The following is an 18934-nucleotide window of genomic DNA, read 5'->3' on the forward strand; positions in this document are numbered from 1 at the left end:
AAAACATTAGAATGTGTTCTAATAGTTTCTCCTCATGATATCTGTGCTGCATTGCGCTGTATGCAGGTTATTACTTCTCATTTACGTGCAGGTATGAATTGCCCAGGAGAACACTTAAAAACATTGCCCTTTTCAGTATTCCTCATCATTTGTAGGAAACTTTTCTTTACCTTGGCCTAGTGTCCATTTGCAGAATTAAGCTTCTAGAGGTAGTTATTGATAGTACTGAGTTTCAGAAATAGTGTTGTAAATCGTATTTCATGTGGTTTTCCCTTGTCAAATGAAACAAACAGTTTGAGGGGTTTGTTAGAAGTCAGATATATGATCTGATGCTATGTTGAAGTTAACAATACATTTCATGACCCTGAAGGATTATTTCTTGTTTGTTTGAGTGGGCTCATTTTGGTTTCTTTGTGGTAGCCCAAAGCACTCAAAGATTTGGGTATGAATTTTTCATGGGAGTGTGTTGCATTATACATCAAATTGCTGGTAGAGGTAAGGTTATGTCTTAACAAATTACCCAAAGCTTCCAAAATTTAAATTTTAATAACTTATTTGGACAATACAAGATCTCAAATTGGGTAATTTTGCTTTTAGAACTGTGATTTCCTGACACTTTTTTTTTGTTGCATTTGAATGGTTAACCCTCTTGAGGCTTTGAAATTCCCTTTGATTAATAAGAAGGGCATGGTAGCCTCCAGCAGCTCAGGGAAAGAGTAGTGATTTAGGGTATGGGTTTTTTTAGCACAGTATGAATGCAAAACCTGGGAGCTCTTAGCTAAAGACAAAACTCAGCCAAGAATTCGATGTGCATGGTTTTGACACAGAACTGGTGGGTGGCCCTGTTATGACTAGCGGTCTTCTTTCACCAAAGCGCTCAGTGTGTAATGAATGCTTTGTTGAATTGAGGACTATGTTTCTTATTAAGTGATAATGCTCTTGGTTTAAAGTGTGCTTTTTGAATTAAGAACTGTTTATGTATCTCCATGACAATTGTCTTTGTATATTGAAGGTCTTTATGAACAGACTGGGTAAGAAGCTGCTTCTATATTTTATGGCTTGCTTTTTTTTTTTAAATTCCCACAGAACTTGATGAACACTAACAAAGAGGAAATGCGTGAGCTTGCAGCCCTGTTTTATTCTGTAGTGCTGTCTACCATGTCTGGAGATGAGCTTAGGGCATCCTTGGAGCAGCTGATCAAGATGACAAAAGACAGCCATGTAACTACCTTCCTTTGTCTGCTTCTTGTTTTTTCTCATGTCATGTAACTGGTAGGATATTTGAATCTCACCATGTGTCCAGGATGTATTAACCTTAATCTGGGTGTAAAATTAACTAACTGGCTTCCAGTTGGATGGTGAGAAAGGATTTTTGTTGTAGGTGAGTGCAATAGATCTTTCAATAAATTAATACCTGAAGCTGTTAAGGTCAGTAGGAGGATTTCATGGAGGCACATCCCAAGCAAAGCACCATCATGTATTTAACCAGTTTTAGCCAGCTAAATAGCCACATCCCATTGAGTGGTAATGGATCACACTACCTACTTCAAACTGTTTACCTGTTCCTTTTTCCTGAGCACTCACAGAGTCAAGAAAATTTTTAATTTGTTAAATGTGCAGCTCTTCCCTCCTGAGCCATAGTCACCTACTGGGTCCTCACCACCTCAGGATCTTGTGCTGTGTTAGGGCTATGCCTTCTTCTCTCTTGCCCCGCATGGACTGCTCAGCAGGCCTCCACAGCTGTGTCTGTATATGCTGGGTTTACCTGTCTTCCCTTCTCCAGCAGCTCCTTTTGCCTCCCTTTATCCTTATTCCTCCATTTTGCCACTGCAAGCATGGAAAAGGAATCCTGAAAACAAATTGGTCTGGTTTCTGTGCTGGTGTGTCTTGAATCCTGCATGGGACGGAAAGCGGTAGTATTTCCAGGTTCTGTTTCCCCAAAATGGTTTTGTATCGGTCTCTCTAATGGACTTAAAGGTAACATTGCAGGTAACAGGCTGACGAGAAGTGCTGATTGCTTGATGTTGTAGTTAGCAAACATAATTTATTTTGAATCTGTGAAAGCTCTGCGTGTGAGCCGAAGCCATCTCATTGCTCAGTTTTGTGTAGGGCACAGCTCCTGCAGTCATGAAGTCAGTGTAGATGGGCCCCAACCCCCCACTGCTTTCAGCCCCACTCACCCATGTGAACCATGAAAGAAAAAAAAAGCAGGGTGTTCCCATGCCTTTGTGAGTCTGAGTCAGGTAGAGCTCTGACTTGCTGCTACTGTACAAAACCACTTGAATTTGTACACCTAGGAGTGGTGGTGATCCTAGTGTCTCAGTAAGGACTGCAGTGGGAATGGATAACTAAAGTGGAGATAGAGGAAGGATCCATCTTCTGCTGGCTTGCTGCAGTGAGACCAGATCAAGGAACAGTTCCTGGTGGCCAGGCTAGGTTGAGGATCCTGTTGTGCACCACAATTGCACTGGTGCAACATTTGTAGTGTTAAGAAACAAGAGGTATGAGCTAATCCAAGCTTAAGCTCCTGCACCCCTCCCTTTGGTTTTTTTTTTTCCAGTTAGGTAGCATTTGAGTCTCACAGCCTTGTTTCTCCACAAAATCCTTTTGCTAGAATTCAGTTACAGGAATAAACATGGTCATTAAACAGTTCCAGCACCAAATCAGCATTGGAGAAACTGGTATTCTTGACATTTACTTGTGTTGATTAGATTTCACGATTTGTGGCCTCCCAAGCTATAGAAGCACTGCCTTCAGCATAGGCCAGGTCCGAACTCATTCTTAGCCATGTAGAGCAGATGTAGAGTGATTACCCTGGACTGCTTTTTACCAGAGTACATTTTGTCCCCTAGTCTGAATACAGTCTGGTTTTTAAGCAGAGACAATGTAGTTTGGGTTTTTTTTTTAAGTCTAGCTACCAAAGGGTGTCTTTAGGAATGTGAGTGCTGGTGATAAATTTCTAATCTGTCTAATCTGCCTCCTAGATCTTTTTTAAGTTTTGTTAACGAATCTTAAAGAACTCCATCCATCAGAGAGCACTAACAATATCAAACTCTCTATTGTTCTATTATGTGTTAGAGCTCTGCATTTTTCAGGGCACTTTCTGGCTTGTCCATATGTGTTTTTAAATCAGTGCTTTGTGCAAAGTGTTACTTACTTTGAAAATGAGATTTTTTGCACTGTTGGTATTGTCTGTAGAGCCCGGAGGTCCAACATGGATCCTTGTTGGCTTTGGGATTTACAGTAGGAAGGTACTTGGCCAAAGGGAAAATCAGAACAATGGAGCTACATGACATAGAACAGCCAAACACTTCAGTCATGCCGGAACAAGAACAACTTATAAAGTCGACAACAGAGACAATAGGTAACTTCCTGCCTAAGACTTTGCTGCATTGTAACAGTTGTTTTTTTTAGTCCACCCCAGGCTGAGTATTTTTCTGAGATGCTCAGCCCATAGACAGAGTAATGTTGAATTCAATTTTTGTGATAGAATTTACAGCTTGTAAGAATATAATCTGATTAGATGTATGGACATTTCAGCAAAACCTAGGTGGACTTTGTAACTTGCAAACCAACAGAGCACAATCAGGAGTGATATTATTGCCTAGATTCCTCTCAATGTCTCCTTTCACTCCCATTTTTTTCTAACATAATCCTTCCTATCAACTGTAGAGGAGATTAATGCTTTGCTTCTTGCATGGGTAAAGTACAAGTGTCTGTCCACTGCTAAATAATAATACAAAATCTGAGTCATCCTGGTTTGCTTTTCCCTGTAGGTTCTTTTTTGGACAGTACCTCTCCCTTCCTTGTGGTGGGTGCTTGTATGGCTCTTGGAGAGATTGGCAGGAATGGCCCCTTGCCAATCCCCAATGAAGGAACAGGATTTACAAAGCTGCAACTTGTTGAAAACTTACTGGCCCGAATCCCTTCCAGCAAGGAAACAAATAAGGCAAGATTTTTGTAGTGTTTGTGTGATTCCTGTTCATTTCTTGAATGCTCACTAGGTATATGTATTACATGCTGAACTCAGCCTTGTTTTTTAAAGGAATTAGGCTTTTTGTTGGCTTTAGTGAGTTGGCTAGGGTCTAGGTCTTTCTAATATTGTTTAGCACTGATCACTTGTGTTTTCTATAGTCATAACTAGGGGCTTAAGAGGTAAAAATATGAATAGTCTTCATTTTAATTCAAGAAAAATGGGAATATCTTCTTCTACCTGCATATAATCCTCAAAGGTAACAGGACATTTGTTCTGATCTACTTTTGAAAAGAGGTGCATTGATTGATCTAATAAGCTGCTTGCATGTACATCTGATACCTTGAGTGAAACTTCAGCAAGGGTGAGAAGTAGTGGGTTTAAAGTGCATCTTATGGACTTACAGGAAGGTTATATGATGGTGTTATTTTTTGTTTATATTTAAGATGAAGGAACGAGCAATACAAACATTAGGTTACTTCCCAGTGGGAGATGAAGATTTTCCCCACCAGAAGCTACTGCTGCAGGGTTTAATGGATTCTGTGGAGGTGAGACACTATCAGTGTATTAGCCTTTATACTACAGTGAATATTTCTCTTTGGGTGCTCTTTATGTACTCTAGAGCCAGATTTACAAAGGGAGTTGACTTTTTGTAAAAGTGCCTCTGGGTTTTTTAAAACTGCCTTGAAATAGAGAGCAGAGATAGACTTGGGGCTGGTACATGGCTTTATGCCACAGTTTAAAAACTTGCTAGTCTAGGTCTCTGCCTCAGTCTGAGGAAATACTCATTCCCCTCCAAGAGGCTTATAGATATTTTTTTTGTACACTGTATGTTTAAAATCTCCAGAGCTTATATTATTGAAGCCTTAGGCCTGTACTTTGGCCTTCAAAAGTACCCTGAAAGTAGGTAATAGGAATACCTCTGAGCTACATTAGCTAATACAACTCACTTGAATTGGAAGTTTATAGAAATATATATATATATCTTGTCCATCTAAATTCATTATTGAAGTACACTGCATTCTTTTACAGTATTCAGAGCTTCTATACTTATTGCAATATGCTAGATAACAAAATTAAATAAAAAAAGCTTTTTTAGTACCCTTCTTCCTTGCTGATACTGACATAGGATTCTGCATTGTAGAAGTGGCTGTTGAGTATCAGACAGGCCTGCTTTGCTGAGTGCTCCAATTCTGGTCTGATCAAACATGCAAGAACCATAGAATTATAGAATAGTTTGAGCTGGAAGGGACCTTAAAGGTGATCTAGTTCCAACCCCTCTACTGTTGACAGGGCAGGGACACTTCACACGAGACCAAGTTGCTCAAAGCCCAATCCAACCTGACATTGAGCACTGCCAGGGTTGGGGCATCTATTTAGAGACCTCTTCCAGTGCCTCACCACCTTCACAGTAAATAATTTCTTCCTAATAGTTCATCTAAGCCTACTCTCAGTTTGAAACCTTTAACCACTTGTCCTATCACTATACTTAGACGACTAAAAATACTGAGAATACTGTGTACCCAAACAACAAAAGATGTTTCTGGGTACCATGTTTTCCCCTGTAACTGCATGGGGACATTACAACTTCCCTTATAAAAGGTGTACTTGAAAAAAAACCTATTTGTCTTAGATTGTAGGAAGCTAAGGGCTTAATTCTCCAAGAGCCCTGAGCATTTTGTACTTCTAGAGCATAAGGAAAACTATCTAGGAGGTACTCAGCAGTTATGGAAACCAATTCTTATAACATAAAATTCATCATAAGTACTGAAAAGAAAGTGGCTTGTCTTGTTCCTGAAGGCTCAGAGGATAGTGTAAGGAGGACAGTGAAGCAAAACAAGTACCATCTGAATTCTTTTAATGTGAAAAAAAGGTTTCTGCATCTTTTAAGACATCAGCTTCTGGATGGAATTACAGGAGATTCTTTCAGTACTCCCTATTATAGTTAAGCCATAGTAATTTTCACTAATCACTATCAGCATAATTTTAACTTTGTTTTATTTTCATTCTATTGAATTCTTTCTTTTCACCAAGTTGAGCTTCTGCAGAGACTAGTAAATACTTTGTCAAAGATATGCTTTAAAAAAACGTGGAAATTTAGCTTTTATCATTCATGTCAGACAGTTTGGCATTGCCTCATTTTTCATCAACTTTAGTGGGTCTGAGGTGCCACATAGTCTCAGAAGCTCACCAGAAGAGTGATCTTGCTGTAAATTGGTGCTGAACATTGGGACTAGGACTGAGAGGCTGTGGTTTTGTGGATTAAGTGCCAGAAGTTCTGGTGTATGCTTCGTTAGTACTGGCAGTGATGCTCTGATGTGTTTTTCAGGCCAAACAGATAGAGCTGCAGTTCACTGTTGGTGAAGCTATTACCAGTGCTGCTGTTGGAACCAGCTCAGTGGCTGCGCGGGATGCATGGACAGTCACAGAGGAGGAATATATCCCTCCGCCAGGTAGGTCTTCCTAATGCAGGGGCTAGGCTGGGAAATGTCTGGGCTAACACTTAGCCCCAAGCTTCATTTCTGTGGTGTTTGGTTTATAACAGAATATGCAAGAGAGGTTTTGTGTTTGTGGTTATATACAGATTGTTTTACCTTGTCATGTCCGTCTGCTCAGAGGGCAGACGACTTCCTTAAAAGGCTGTTTAAATAGCTGCTTATGTACTTCATTGCCACTTGACTCTGTGTTTGTTTTTTTCTTTTTTTTGTTTGCCTTGTTGAGTTAGTTTTGGGGTTTTAATACACAAATCTTTAAAAATACCATTTTAAACCCTGAACAGGAAAACAGGGTTATAAAATCAAATTGCAAGTGTTTTCCAATAACTTCAAGTAATACAATTAAGTGAAATTTACGTGCAGTAAATGCAGAAATTCTGTTAAAGAACTAAGATTCTGTACCCATTGAAATACAAGTGTCACAATAGGCTAGCTTCAAATCAGGCAATTGTAAATATCAGTCTCAGACCTGCAAACACTACGTTTTAATTTTGTGAGAGTGGTCTTAGATGTGCAGTGTACAGAAAGCTGAGCATGTGGTAAAAATTAAACCTTGCCATTGCTCCAGAAATTGTGGGACTTAACAAAAAAATAAGTTTTGCCCTGAGTCTTAGGCAATGTGAATGGTACCTCTTCTTGGCCACAGGCTCTAAAACATATTCATGAAGAGTTAGGAGAATTCTGCATGTCTGTTATTTATTCTACTATTATTACTTTCCCAGTGATTCCAGTGAGTTCCTAAATAAGCAGAGATTAAGATGTCACATGAGTACTCTTGAGTTCATTAGGTTTTTCATTATTTCCATTTAAATGGGTGGAGACAGTTCTCAGAGTTCCTGTCCTCCACCTTTATTTTTTTCATATAGATTTGAAAGTGAATGACGTGGTGCCCTGGGTCCTAGACCTTATTTTGAACAAGTACATCATCAGTCCCAACCCACATGTTAGACAGGCAGCTTGCATCTGGCTTCTGTCATTGGTGAAAAAGCTGAGCACCCACAAAGCAATTAAGGTAAGAACTATGCCTTTTCCTAACACTGGTTCCTCGTCTCTGTTTTTGCTTCTCATCTTGTTTCTGTCCCTTCCTTCCCCTTCACTTCTATTGTCTCTTTTCTCCACGTGCTGGTACAGTCCTTACTGAGGGGTTTTTGAGATGTGGCCTATCTTTTGTTTCTAGAGGAACAAATGATCTGGCAGATGAACAAGGGTGCTTGTCACCTTTGTAAACATCTGACTTGCATCCAAGTCAGAGTAATCTCAATGTAAATAGCTGTTGTAAGATGAAGTACCACTACATCCTCCCTTGGGAAGAAGAGTTTGGTATCTGTATAGTGTTTAGGATTTATATTTGAATAATATTTGAGAGGTCTAGGAGGGAAGCAGAAGGAGAGCAGAACTTAAGTGTTTCACTGTATTTATCTTTGGTATGCAAGAGCAGTTACAATGTGCTTCGTGTGCTGTGTATTTTTGGTGCACTTTATGAACTTTAAATATAAAGTGCTTGTCCATAATGAGAAAATGTGAAAAGTCCTATACAAGGACTACATAAAACATTCCCAACCAAAATGTCCTCTATCTGCATAGAGTTACTATGGACTGTGATGGGATCAAGTAACCATTTTGTACTCTACAGGTATTGATAAAGAGCTTTGGGACAAGCTGCTTTGCAAATGTAAATTTTTATATATAAAACATTGCCTCATATTGTACTCATCTAAACAGTGCACCTTGTTGGGGGGTGGCAAAGCTCACCAATTTGGGGATGGAGAAAGCCCCATCTGGCTGCAATCCAGATTTATGATGTTTGCTGCCTTGTATTAAACAAGGACAATTCCTGTCATAAGTGTAGCTCAAATGGGCAACTCCTTTGATACAGTAGCCTCTGTTAGAAACTTGTCTGGAGACCAAAGGAAGGATTCAAAATAATGTCCTCTTTTCTCATCTTACAGTCTCATCTCAAGGATATTCAAAGTGCATTTGTTTCAATTCTGTCAGATAGTGATGGTAAGTACTGCTGTATCTTAAAAATTGTGTCTTTTCCTTGCCATTCAGCAGACTGGAGGGAATCTATCTACAGGCATATAGTCAGCTGCATATAGTCAGCTACACTCTGTCAGCATTAAAAGATGACTAGAAACTTCCCATTTCTTATGTTGATAGGAATGATTTCTTTTCTAGGCATCATGTGCAGAGATCAGAAGCACAGCTTTTTTGTGTGTTTGGCTAAAAAGCACACTGCATTTGCCCCTTCAGACTGTAGTAACAGAAGTGGTGTTACTTCAGCTCTGTTTTGGGCAGCAGGATGCATATCACAGAGTTCTGCATGAATAGAAACACTGAGACCTCTTCAAGCTAGCACATTCTGGCTTACAGCTCTACCCATGGCAGCTAGTGGAAAGAGTGGCATCCAGCAGCCTATGCAAAGCTCACTGAAGCTGAAGAGAGTATTACCACAGTTGATTTCTGGTGCCACTAGCATATGAGAATACCTATGCCTCTTGGAACTCTTTCTGCTGTCTCAAAACTCGCAGTAACAATAGTTATATGAAGATGTCACCTAATTTGAAGGGGTTTATGCCTTCAGAACAATTTGCAGCTTCAGAATGCAAAGTTTGTGTGCAACACAGCTGTGTTTGCTATGTCGTGATTTTGATTGAACCTTACTTTTGGAATTTGTGTACTGCTTATCTTGAATTTTGCTTGGTAAAATCTCTTGCAGAGCTTAGTCAAGATGTTGCTTCAAAAGGTCTTGGGCTGATATATGAACTAGGAAGTGAACAGGATCAGCAAGAGCTAGTCACTACGCTCGTTGATACCCTTATGACTGGGAAAAGGTACAGTGAATTCAGAACACAGTGGGAGAGTACTCTGAGTTATGTGTCTAGTGGGAATAAAAATGTGCCTCTTTTTTGTGTGGAAAGAGATGTTTTGGAGTTAATGGCAAGCCAATATCCATTCACAGAGAGTCAAATATTTCTTAAATTGGCTTAGGGTATTTGGTGACTGAAGTTGTTTTGGTTTTGTTCCACTCAGCAAAGCTTCAAAATAATGTCAGTCCTGATTCAAGCGGGTTCAAATGGGTTGGGATTTACTTAGATTTGCTACTTGCTGCATTGTGTAATTGCAGAGAGCAATGACCACTTGCAGCAACTCGGCACATTATGATGTTGTGGAAGTGGTGACTTGCTTGTACTGAAACTCACCTTTTGCTAAGTGCTGTTAATGGTCTCTTGTCAGCTTTAGTATGAAAAATGCTGGTCTTACAAGACTTATGGCTAGAGATCATGTTGGTCAGTATTGGAAATGCTCTTTAATAGACTTCTCCTGTCTAACCTGGTGTAGTTTGGCCACTGAATCATAGAAACCTAGGCTTTGAGTGTAGGGACTCATTGGTTGTAGGCAGGAAGAAATAAGATGGATGGAAATGATATTATTTCATTTTTAAGTACAGATTTGCTGTCCATTATATAGCTCATGTCTGGACAGAACTAAAAAGTCATCATTCAGTGTTTTGACTTTCTACCTTTGCACAGCAAAACTCTCACTTCCTGTAATGTCTCCTTAATATTACACATTATATAGGTTAATGACATTCCTTGCAGTGTGTGTAGCTTTGCCCACCTGTATGCTTTTTGTGGGATTGGAACTGAAAAAAATGTGAAGTTGCTGAGTTAATAAAGCAAAATTACCTGTTCTGTAGTTTGCAGTGTATTCAACTGTAGAGTTTGGTAATGCTGATACTGGACTTCTTTTCTATCAGAGCCAAACATGAGATGACTGGAGAAACCGTGGTATTTCAGGGAGGTCTGAGTAAAACCCCAGATGGGTAAGTTTACTGATAGTGTCTGACAGAGACACAGTCAGTGCTGAAACAGAATTCTCTAAAAAATCTGCTTCCTGACATTTTGTTCCTTCTTGTTCTCTAACTTACTGTAACTATTTCTGTGTAATACAGCTGTGCTACTCACCTTTCTCTGCCTGCTTTACAATGTGAATTGAATATAGCTTTAGTGTTGTAGCATTTGTCTAAATAAAAATAGTAACACTGATTTCGCTTCTACTTTTCAAAGTCAAGGTCTTTCTACCTATAAGGAGCTTTGTTCACTGGCTAGTGACCTCAATCAGCCAGACCTGGTGTACAAATTCATGAATCTGGCCAACCATCATGCCATGTGGAATTCTCGTAAGGTAATGCTCTGCTTTCATACAACTTCCATTCCCACTCTGAACTCTGGAAACAACAATCCATTTCTCTATTCCTGGTTATATGTTTTATGAATAACTGCATGTGTTGATGCTTTCGTATAGTCCAAGACAAATTTAGCAGGCTGAGAAAAAAATTTGGGATTGCTTGAAATTCTTAAAACTTTGGTATGAGAGTATTCATAAAATCCTACATTCCCCTCTGAATTATCTGACATCCTGTTATTTTTTTTGAGTGTGCTTAGAAGGACAATCCTTAATGTGTTTGAACAGTGATAATGTTTTGAAAACTGGATGAAATTTTGGATGCCAGGGAAAGTGATCTTTGTTATTTAAGGAGGCAGAGTAAAAAGTAATCAGTAAGTTGCTAAAAAGCATTGTTGTCAAAAATATTCCTTTTTAACTCAAGTTTTGATATTTTAAAACAGCTGGGAGCTTTAACAAAGCCAAAATACTGTTGGATCCACTTCCAGGTGAAAAAAGGAGCATCATAAGCTTGAAGATTTAGGTGTACTATTCACTGGCTTCACAGAAGCATGGAAGAACTTGTTTTGAGTCCCTGACAACACCACTTAGAGCAAAAAACAAGTCCTAGCTTTAACTCTCATCCAGAGTTTGACAATTCATCATGTCTCAAGACCTCCCTCAGCACCGTGACTTCAAAAGCATGGGAGCGTAGTTAGGTTCCTGACCCTTGTGGAATTTCTCTAGCCCAGATGAGTCCAAAAAAATCTATTTAGAAGGTGTGGGTTGAGCTTTGGGATATGAAGAATTTACAAAATCTTTTAATTTGAAGGGGACATCTGGAAATCTGTGCTCTAAATCCCCCTCAAGAGCTAAATAGAGCATGCTGTTCAGGGCCTTGGAGGCCTTGCTTTTCCTTACATTTTCTGCAGCTACTTGCTTTTCATGGCAGTGGTCCTAACTGAAAATGTGTCTTTATTGCTGTTTTCTAGATTAACCCAAGCGATACATCCTGTCCTTTGAAATCCCTAGTGTGGGGTTTGAGTGGCAGCTTTTGACACCGCAAGTCAGAAAACAGGCAGTCATTAGAGGCAGTCACTGCACTGTCTTCATTGAGTAATTTCTTCTTGGGCTATCCTGCCAAATCTCGTGGGACCTCATAGGCAAGCGTCAGTTCCACTGTATTAGAAGTGACAGTGGAACAGACAGTGTTGGAGAAAGAAAAGGTCATAGAAAAATACTGAAGTTTAAAGTAAATATGGACAGATGCAAAATTATAGTCCCCAGAAATTTCAGGTTTTAGAAATAAGGTGAAGTTATTTTGGTTTTAAGTTTTCAGTTTCTGAGTTACTCTAATTTTTCTAAATCAGCCGATTTTTAAGGAAGCAGTGGCCCACCCCCACCAGTTTAGCCAACAAAGAATCTCGTTTTGAAGAACGTATTTAAATCTGTATAAATCTGAGTTTTAATTCACCACTACTATTTCTGCAAATGAGATCAATCAGTATCTTGAATTTAAGGTTGGAAGAAAGTTTTGAAGTAGTATGTTGTCTGCTGAGTGTGAGATTACTGTGTTACTGTAACAGTGAGGATGGGCTAATTCTAGTACCATTCTAGACCTTTTGATCTGGTCTAAATCTGAACTATGTCAGTCAGTTTTGCTTCTGACTGTGATGTGCCCATGAGCAATAACTGGGTGAGTGAAAAATGTTTCAACAGATACTATTTCGTTGTTATTTCAGGGAGCAGCTTTTGGTTTCAATGTGATAGCTGCCAAGGCTGGAGAGCAGCTGGCTCCATTTTTGCCCCAACTTCTTCCCCGGCTCTACCGTTACCAGTTTGACCCCAACCTGGGCATTCGGCAGGCAATGACCAGCATTTGGAATGCCTTGGTCACTGACAAGTCCATGGTGAGTGACCAGCACAGTGTGGCAAGGGGCTTTGTTGCCAGCCAGCAGTGTCTTGGAGATCCTCATGGGACAGACAGATGCATTTTGTGAAAGGAGGGGCAGTGCAGAAAGGGGTGAGGTACTGTGCTGGAAAGGAGGTATTTAATTCCATGGATGAGCTTGGAGCTTGCACAAAGGTTTTGCACTCTCTCTCGTATGTGAAAGGATTTTGCTGACCTTGTTTGTGCAGCCAGCATTAAAATTTATGATTTACTTAAAATGGGGTCTTTCCACTTTGATATTGCTTTGATACTGCTTATGATAAGTTTTTCAGGAATCCTTATGGCCTAAGATGCCTTCCCGAAGTAAGATCATCTAAATATAGTTCCTCAATTTTTAAGTGGGAGGAAGCTCATGGTTGGAGGCTATTCCATCTGTTTGAGGAGCACTCTTCCCAGGTGTATTTCAGGAATAAGTGATTTTCATAAGATACCCTTGCTCTGGTTCTGCAAGGCTTGGAATTGGGTTTGCATTTTTTTCCTCTAGGAAAGCTGATCTTAATGTAAAGTCGTTCACTCTAATCACGCATTAAAGCACAACTGCTTCTTGAGTAAATACATGTGTGGTGTTGCATTTTAACAGTTCAGCTGATAAAGGCCATAGGGGACTTTTCTTGTTGAATCTTTCACAATGTTAAGCACTCAAGCAGTGCAGAGAAAGATGTGTCTAAAGCACAGTCGGAGAAAGTTTGCACAGCACTGGCAAGCATTAGTTCATCTGATGTGTCTGAAAGCAGGTTGTCTTGTGCAAGAGGACTCTTTTTTTACAGAGTACTGGATAAGGATGCATAGCTGTACTTGTCTCATGATTTTTCCTTTTATTAATTATAGGTTGATAAGTACATGAAGGAAATTCTTGAGGATTTGATCAGTAACTTAACCAGCAGTCTTTGGAGGATCAGAGAATCCAGGTATTGCCAGGAAAAGTATTAGGTTTGTCTTTGAACTCGGTTCTTTTCTCTTGTTCACTGTAAACTTGTTAACCTTAAGAGGTTGAGGAGGAAAAGAGGACATATCCTTTCATCAGGATACAGCCCAGCCTTGTACTCATACTTCCAAGCCTGCCCTAGGAAATATGACACAATCTTGAAGCTATTTGCCTGGAATTTTTTATTGCATGTTGCTTTACACTAAACAACATCGTCTGAAGAACTGAGTTTTCTGGTTACTAGTTCTTGCCCATCCTTACATCTGGAATAATGTTTTCTCTTAGAAGCCTTGTCAATCTGACAGTTATGTACTTGGCAGCAGTATACCATACTACTTTTTGTTTTTAATGGTTTGTAGCTATGCTGTATTGAAAACCTCCATTTTAATTTCAGTTCTATACTTCATATCATTTTGATTTCTTCTTATTGTATGCTTAAAGAAGAGAAGACTAAAACAACATTGTCACTGGATTGTTTGCAGTAGCAGTTTTCACCACGGCAGCCTTTTTTACTTCCTGTCAAGTGTTTCAGGTTTTTCCTGAATGACTGAGCATTTTTTTTTCTCTGCCAAAGAAGACATTCTTGTGACAGAGTAGATTTAGTGTATGGGGAAAGTAAGGAGTGTGAAACAGTTCTCATTTTTCTAAACTATTTATTCATATTTATAAGGATATCTGAATATATACACCTATATCAAGTAAGAACACTGTGTGAAAGAAATAAAATTCCCTGTTTGCAGTTGTCTGGCACTAAATGACTTACTAAGAGGAAGACCTTTGGATGATGTCATAGACAAGCTTCCAGAGATTTGGGAAGTCCTTTTCAGAGTGCAAGATGACATTAAGGTAATGGAACTGAGAACTGAATAGAAATCTTCAACAAACAGTACAGTGATCAAGCTCTGAGGTTTAAAGACAAATTTCTCTGACAAGTGAGCTTGAAGCCAGTGGGAGTTTTGAGTATTAAGCATACTAGAAATTCATGCTCCTTGAAAGTAAAATTTCCTTGCCACATTGAAAATTCTCTTTATGTTTGAAGTGTTGGGTTTCATTCTGGCTGGGCTACTTCTAGATGATTTGAGATTTTTTCTTGATATAAAAGAATTCCTGATTAGTTGGTTAACTTTTTGAATATAAAAACATTTATTTTGGACTTCTAGTGTGCTGAACTGATACATGGTGATATATGGTGTGCTGAACTTGGATTTTGGGTCCTTCCGGGTTTCAACTCTGCCAATGTATTGATTGTACCAGATACTCAGATGGACCAAAGCCATCTTTTAACAATGTTCTAATACTTTCTTCTAAAGATATTGCTACTTTCTATTAAGTATTGGCCAAGAAGATAGCCTTGTCTGTTCTAGTGTTAATGCTTATTAATATTAATTATTCTAATAATGAGAATTCGAATTCTTCTAATTCTAGAAGAATAAAAATAACAGAAGTAATTGGTAACTTCTTTTTTTAGGAGACTGTGCGAAAGGCAGCAGAATTAGCCCTAAAAACTTTAAGCAAGGTAAAACTCTACAATTTTGTCATATGTACATGTAGACAAGGCATGTATGGTTTTGATGTCAGGGGTGACTTAGACTGTATTTATTCAGAGGATTTCTAATATAAGATCCAGTTGTGAAAGACTGAACTGTGAAAGACTGCCCAAGAGAGCAATCATAATAAGCATCACCACTCCCCTGTACTTTTATTGATGCTAGTGAAGTCCTGCTGCTTAAGGGTAATGCGATGTTAAGGTCTATACAAGCAAAGGAAGGATATACTAAACTGTGGGTTTTTGCTCCAATGTTGTTTTTTCATTACTTGGGGGTAGGATTTCAGTAAACTTACTGTAACTTCAACAGTTTACCAAGACTGACTGATGTAGTTGACCAAGCCTGCTGGTACGTCACTGGTATGAAGTGGAGTAACTGTGTATGGACTTCTCTGTGATGCTGTTACTGACAAGGTTTTTTGGGTGTAGTACACACTTGATATTTTGTTTGGTGATCCTCTGAAAAAGTCATATGGGTGGCAGGGTATCTAAAGTGCTATGTTTGAAATCACAGTCTTCATAGTGCATGACATTTTAATGCTGCAAGTGAGGATCTGGTTCCAAATGTTGTGAAAGGTTGTGATTGCAGAATCTGTTCTCCTCTGTGACTTGCTGCTCTGCTGTGTGGAGTGGTTGAGTCCCTGTGGCTGAGATAGGCTGTTCTTCAACTGAGAGGCTGTTTGATTAATCTGTTCATCCAGATTCAGGTCAAGGCCTGCTGGGCTCTGAATTTACCTTTTCTGGAAGTAGATTGTAGTTGACTTGACTTAGTTGGCTTAACTACCTTGTGGAGAGAAGACGAAGGTGTAACAGAGCCTGGGCTTGGCCATGAGCAGTTTGTTTAGTTGCTGTTGGCTTCTTCTGTCCGAACATATGGTGCTTTAATATAATCTGTGGGGGAGGTTTGTACATGTTTACAGCACTGATTCTCACCTGTCCCCAGGTCTGTGTGAAAATGTGTGACCCCTCTAAAGGAGCAGCAGGTCAGAAGACAATAGCTGTGTTGCTCCCTTGCCTCCTAGACAAAGGAATAGTAAGCACAGTTGCTGAAGTTCGATCTCTCAGGTTAGTTTTGCCCTATGAAAGTTCCTGGGGGTCGGGTCTTGACCAAAGACACTAAGCTTATTCACCTGAGATGCAGAATGTTCTTTGTGTTTGAAGTGACAAGTTGCTCCCCAAAAGAGCTTTCCTGCTGAGTTCTTTTTTCACAGAGTTTAAACAGCAGCCCAGTCTTTTGGGAGTATTTGGCCTCTCTGCAAATGCCCAGATTCAGTTCCCAGCAGGAAGTTCTTTTCTCCCTGTACAAATGGCAGGCTGATCCAGAAGCAGTGTGCCATGCTTAGGCTGTCCTTTGGGACTGGCATATTTGTTCTGGTTGCAAACAAAAAGTCCCATGGTTCTTCAAACAGCCGTGTCTGATTTCACAAGTTCTTATGAATATTGACAGTTCACATCCCACATGTGGCTGCATTTGATCACACTGTTCAAATACATTTTATGTCATGTAACAGTTCAATGTTCCTTGATGGGTAGGGACTTTATATACTTGTCAATTTATAAACTTGTTTATTCTTTCCTTTGACTGAGGGTCAGAAAAACTGGAAAATTCAGAGTTGAAGAATAGATAGCTGGTCTTCACAAAAATAATTATTAGGAAAGCCTTCTAACAAAAGGGTATTTCCTGAACTTTTTTCATTCATTTTGAATATATAAAACCCCTTTTTCAAAATGCAGCATTAGAGATGTGATCAGTCTGAAACTGACTAGTAAGGTTTGAATAGATTATTGTAACTTATCTTTTCTTGGGCAGAGACAATGAATGTCTCAGGGTGACTTTGCCCAGTGCTTGTTTAAAACACTGGGGGGTGTGTTATTTCTTCCTTATCTCTCTGCAGTAGTACCTCTTTGCCCATTCCCTTTGTGATTCCAGGGCCAAAGTAAACAATTCTGCCCAAAATATACATAACATCCCTTGGAAGCCTAGGGCTAGGGAATAATTTTGTTTAAGCAAAAATTGCACATTTTTGTTTGAAGGAACATGTATGTTAGTATATCTGGATTACAGTAGATGAGAGAGGCTTTTCAGATCATTTTGTGTGTATCTGTGTTGACCTACCCTTTAATCCTTTTCCAGCATTAACACTCTTGTGAAGATCAGTAAAAGTGCTGGGTCTATGCTGAAACCTCATGCACCAAAACTTATCCCAGCCCTGTTGGAATCCTTGAGTGTGCTGGAGCCTCAAGTCCTCAATTATTTGAGTTTTTCTGCAACAGATCAAGAGAAAGTAAGTGCAGCTATAACAGAGGAAATATCAACAGAGCAAAGATGACAAAGATTTAATCTTCATTCATTGAACAGAAAAATAGCAGATTTGGTAGAGAGGTGTTCCAAAAGCAAAGAGAAATAGCTAATAAGTTATTAAAAAGTTTGGTCATGGAATATGACTGGACAAATGTGGAGTTTTTTTGAAGGATTGGGATTATTTTTATTCCTTAGACCACTGTATGTTTTCAAAATAAAGAGCAATTTTAGTAATCTGTTTTTAAATGTCACCACTGTTTTTCCCAAGAGATTACCTTCAGGACTTCATATAACTTCAATTGGAAGGTGTGCTGTAGCACTGTGAGCTGGAGGTGGATGTTGTCAGCACTCTGTTCTTTAATTGTTGTCAAAGAACCATATTAAGCAATCACAGTCTTCTTGAGAAAGTGATTGAAACCCATTGATTAGAAACAAATTTAGCTAATTTCATTGTGATTCAATTAGATTATCCCTTTGCAAATGAAAAAGGAGTAAACAATGTGAACAGTTCAGTGTGAGATTTTATCTCTTTTCTCCCACCTTTATTTTCTCTTCCTCTCTCTCTCCCTCTAGAACATCTGTCTCTCTCTGAAGGGGAAACAATCATAGTCTGTAGGCATAATTTCTTTCTTGATGCAGCTGAAATAGGTTTTAGTGTAAGGTAGTGAGTTACAGCTGATGTTGTTGTTCTTTCTACTGTTTTCATGTTGTGTTTACACTTGGATTTGTTTGGGTTTTTTTTCTGTTTGTTTCTTTGTTTTTAGACTGCAATGGATAGTGCCAGACTTAGTGCTGTCAAGTCATCTCCCATGATGGAAACCATTAACATGGTAAGTATTGATTTCAGAAGGGTTCCAGTGTGAGGTATGTTTTAGAACAAGAGGAATTAAAATGGAAGCTTTACAGAATATCTCTTATCACATCTCCATGTGGCTGTGTGTCCACTTCCTTTTTCATGTACAGACTTCTCATCATGGCACCAGTGCTTTCCCCTCAGATCAGTTGTGAATAACTTAGCTCCACTTGGAGTTAGATGGATTGCTTCCTCATCTAAAGACCTGCCCGCTTTGATGAAAAGGGCATCCTTCAAGTGCTTTTCTTTGGATGGGGCCTCAGCTGATTCTGGGTTATGTTAGCTAGCATGTCTTTTCATCTCTAGCCCACAAGTCCAAAACCAATTTCTCACCGGGGTCTTCAGTTGATGATAGTCACTGTTGGTAAGGCATAAATGCTGTTCAACCATTGCCTTGTGGTGCCTTAGATATTCCTATCTGGGCCTTGCCCATACTTTCATGGTGGAGGTGGTTAGAGAAGATGCTGAAATCACTGGAAGCCCTGTCAGCAAGTGGTGTTTAGCACCAGTGTTTCCTGCTGCTGGAGGAGAAGTTGCTGATAGCTAGATGCTGTGCTGTAGGATCTGTCCTGACAGAACTCCTTGTTCTCTGTAGCAACCTTCCCAAAAAAAGGCACCTTTTTTCTACTCAGGCATTGCATGCCTGGGGCATGTGGGCAGTTGGAGAATGTGAGGGTTGAGCAAGTTTTAGGGGAGTTGTAGCCACCAGAACAATTTATTGT

At 39.4% G+C, this 18934-nt stretch overlaps 1 protein-coding gene across 1 annotated transcript in view; it reads left to right on the forward strand.

The window, feature by feature from the left end:
- The window catches only part of ECPAS (Ecm29 proteasome adaptor and scaffold), a 58823-nt gene that overhangs the window by 27993 nt on the left and 11896 nt on the right, over window positions 1-18934 (forward strand). Inside the window, exons 20-36 of the mRNA XM_066569731.1 lie at window positions 1087-1221; window positions 3199-3364; window positions 3777-3949; window positions 4420-4521; window positions 6303-6426; window positions 7335-7480; window positions 8418-8472; window positions 9188-9302; window positions 10229-10294; window positions 10539-10656; window positions 12378-12545; window positions 13415-13494; window positions 14252-14357; window positions 14980-15027; window positions 16001-16122; window positions 17192-17342; window positions 18124-18189. Of these exons, the coding sequence (XP_066425828.1) occupies window positions 1087-1221; window positions 3199-3364; window positions 3777-3949; window positions 4420-4521; window positions 6303-6426; window positions 7335-7480; window positions 8418-8472; window positions 9188-9302; window positions 10229-10294; window positions 10539-10656; window positions 12378-12545; window positions 13415-13494; window positions 14252-14357; window positions 14980-15027; window positions 16001-16122; window positions 17192-17342; window positions 18124-18189 (1941 nt within the window). The remainder of the gene's footprint in view (window positions 1-1086; window positions 1222-3198; window positions 3365-3776; window positions 3950-4419; window positions 4522-6302; window positions 6427-7334; window positions 7481-8417; window positions 8473-9187; window positions 9303-10228; window positions 10295-10538; window positions 10657-12377; window positions 12546-13414; window positions 13495-14251; window positions 14358-14979; window positions 15028-16000; window positions 16123-17191; window positions 17343-18123; window positions 18190-18934) is intronic.

This window comes from Molothrus aeneus, chromosome Z, assembly GCF_037042795.1.
Source record: "Molothrus aeneus isolate 106 chromosome Z, BPBGC_Maene_1.0, whole genome shotgun sequence".
Classification (NCBI taxonomy): Eukaryota; Metazoa; Chordata; class Aves; order Passeriformes; family Icteridae; genus Molothrus; species Molothrus aeneus.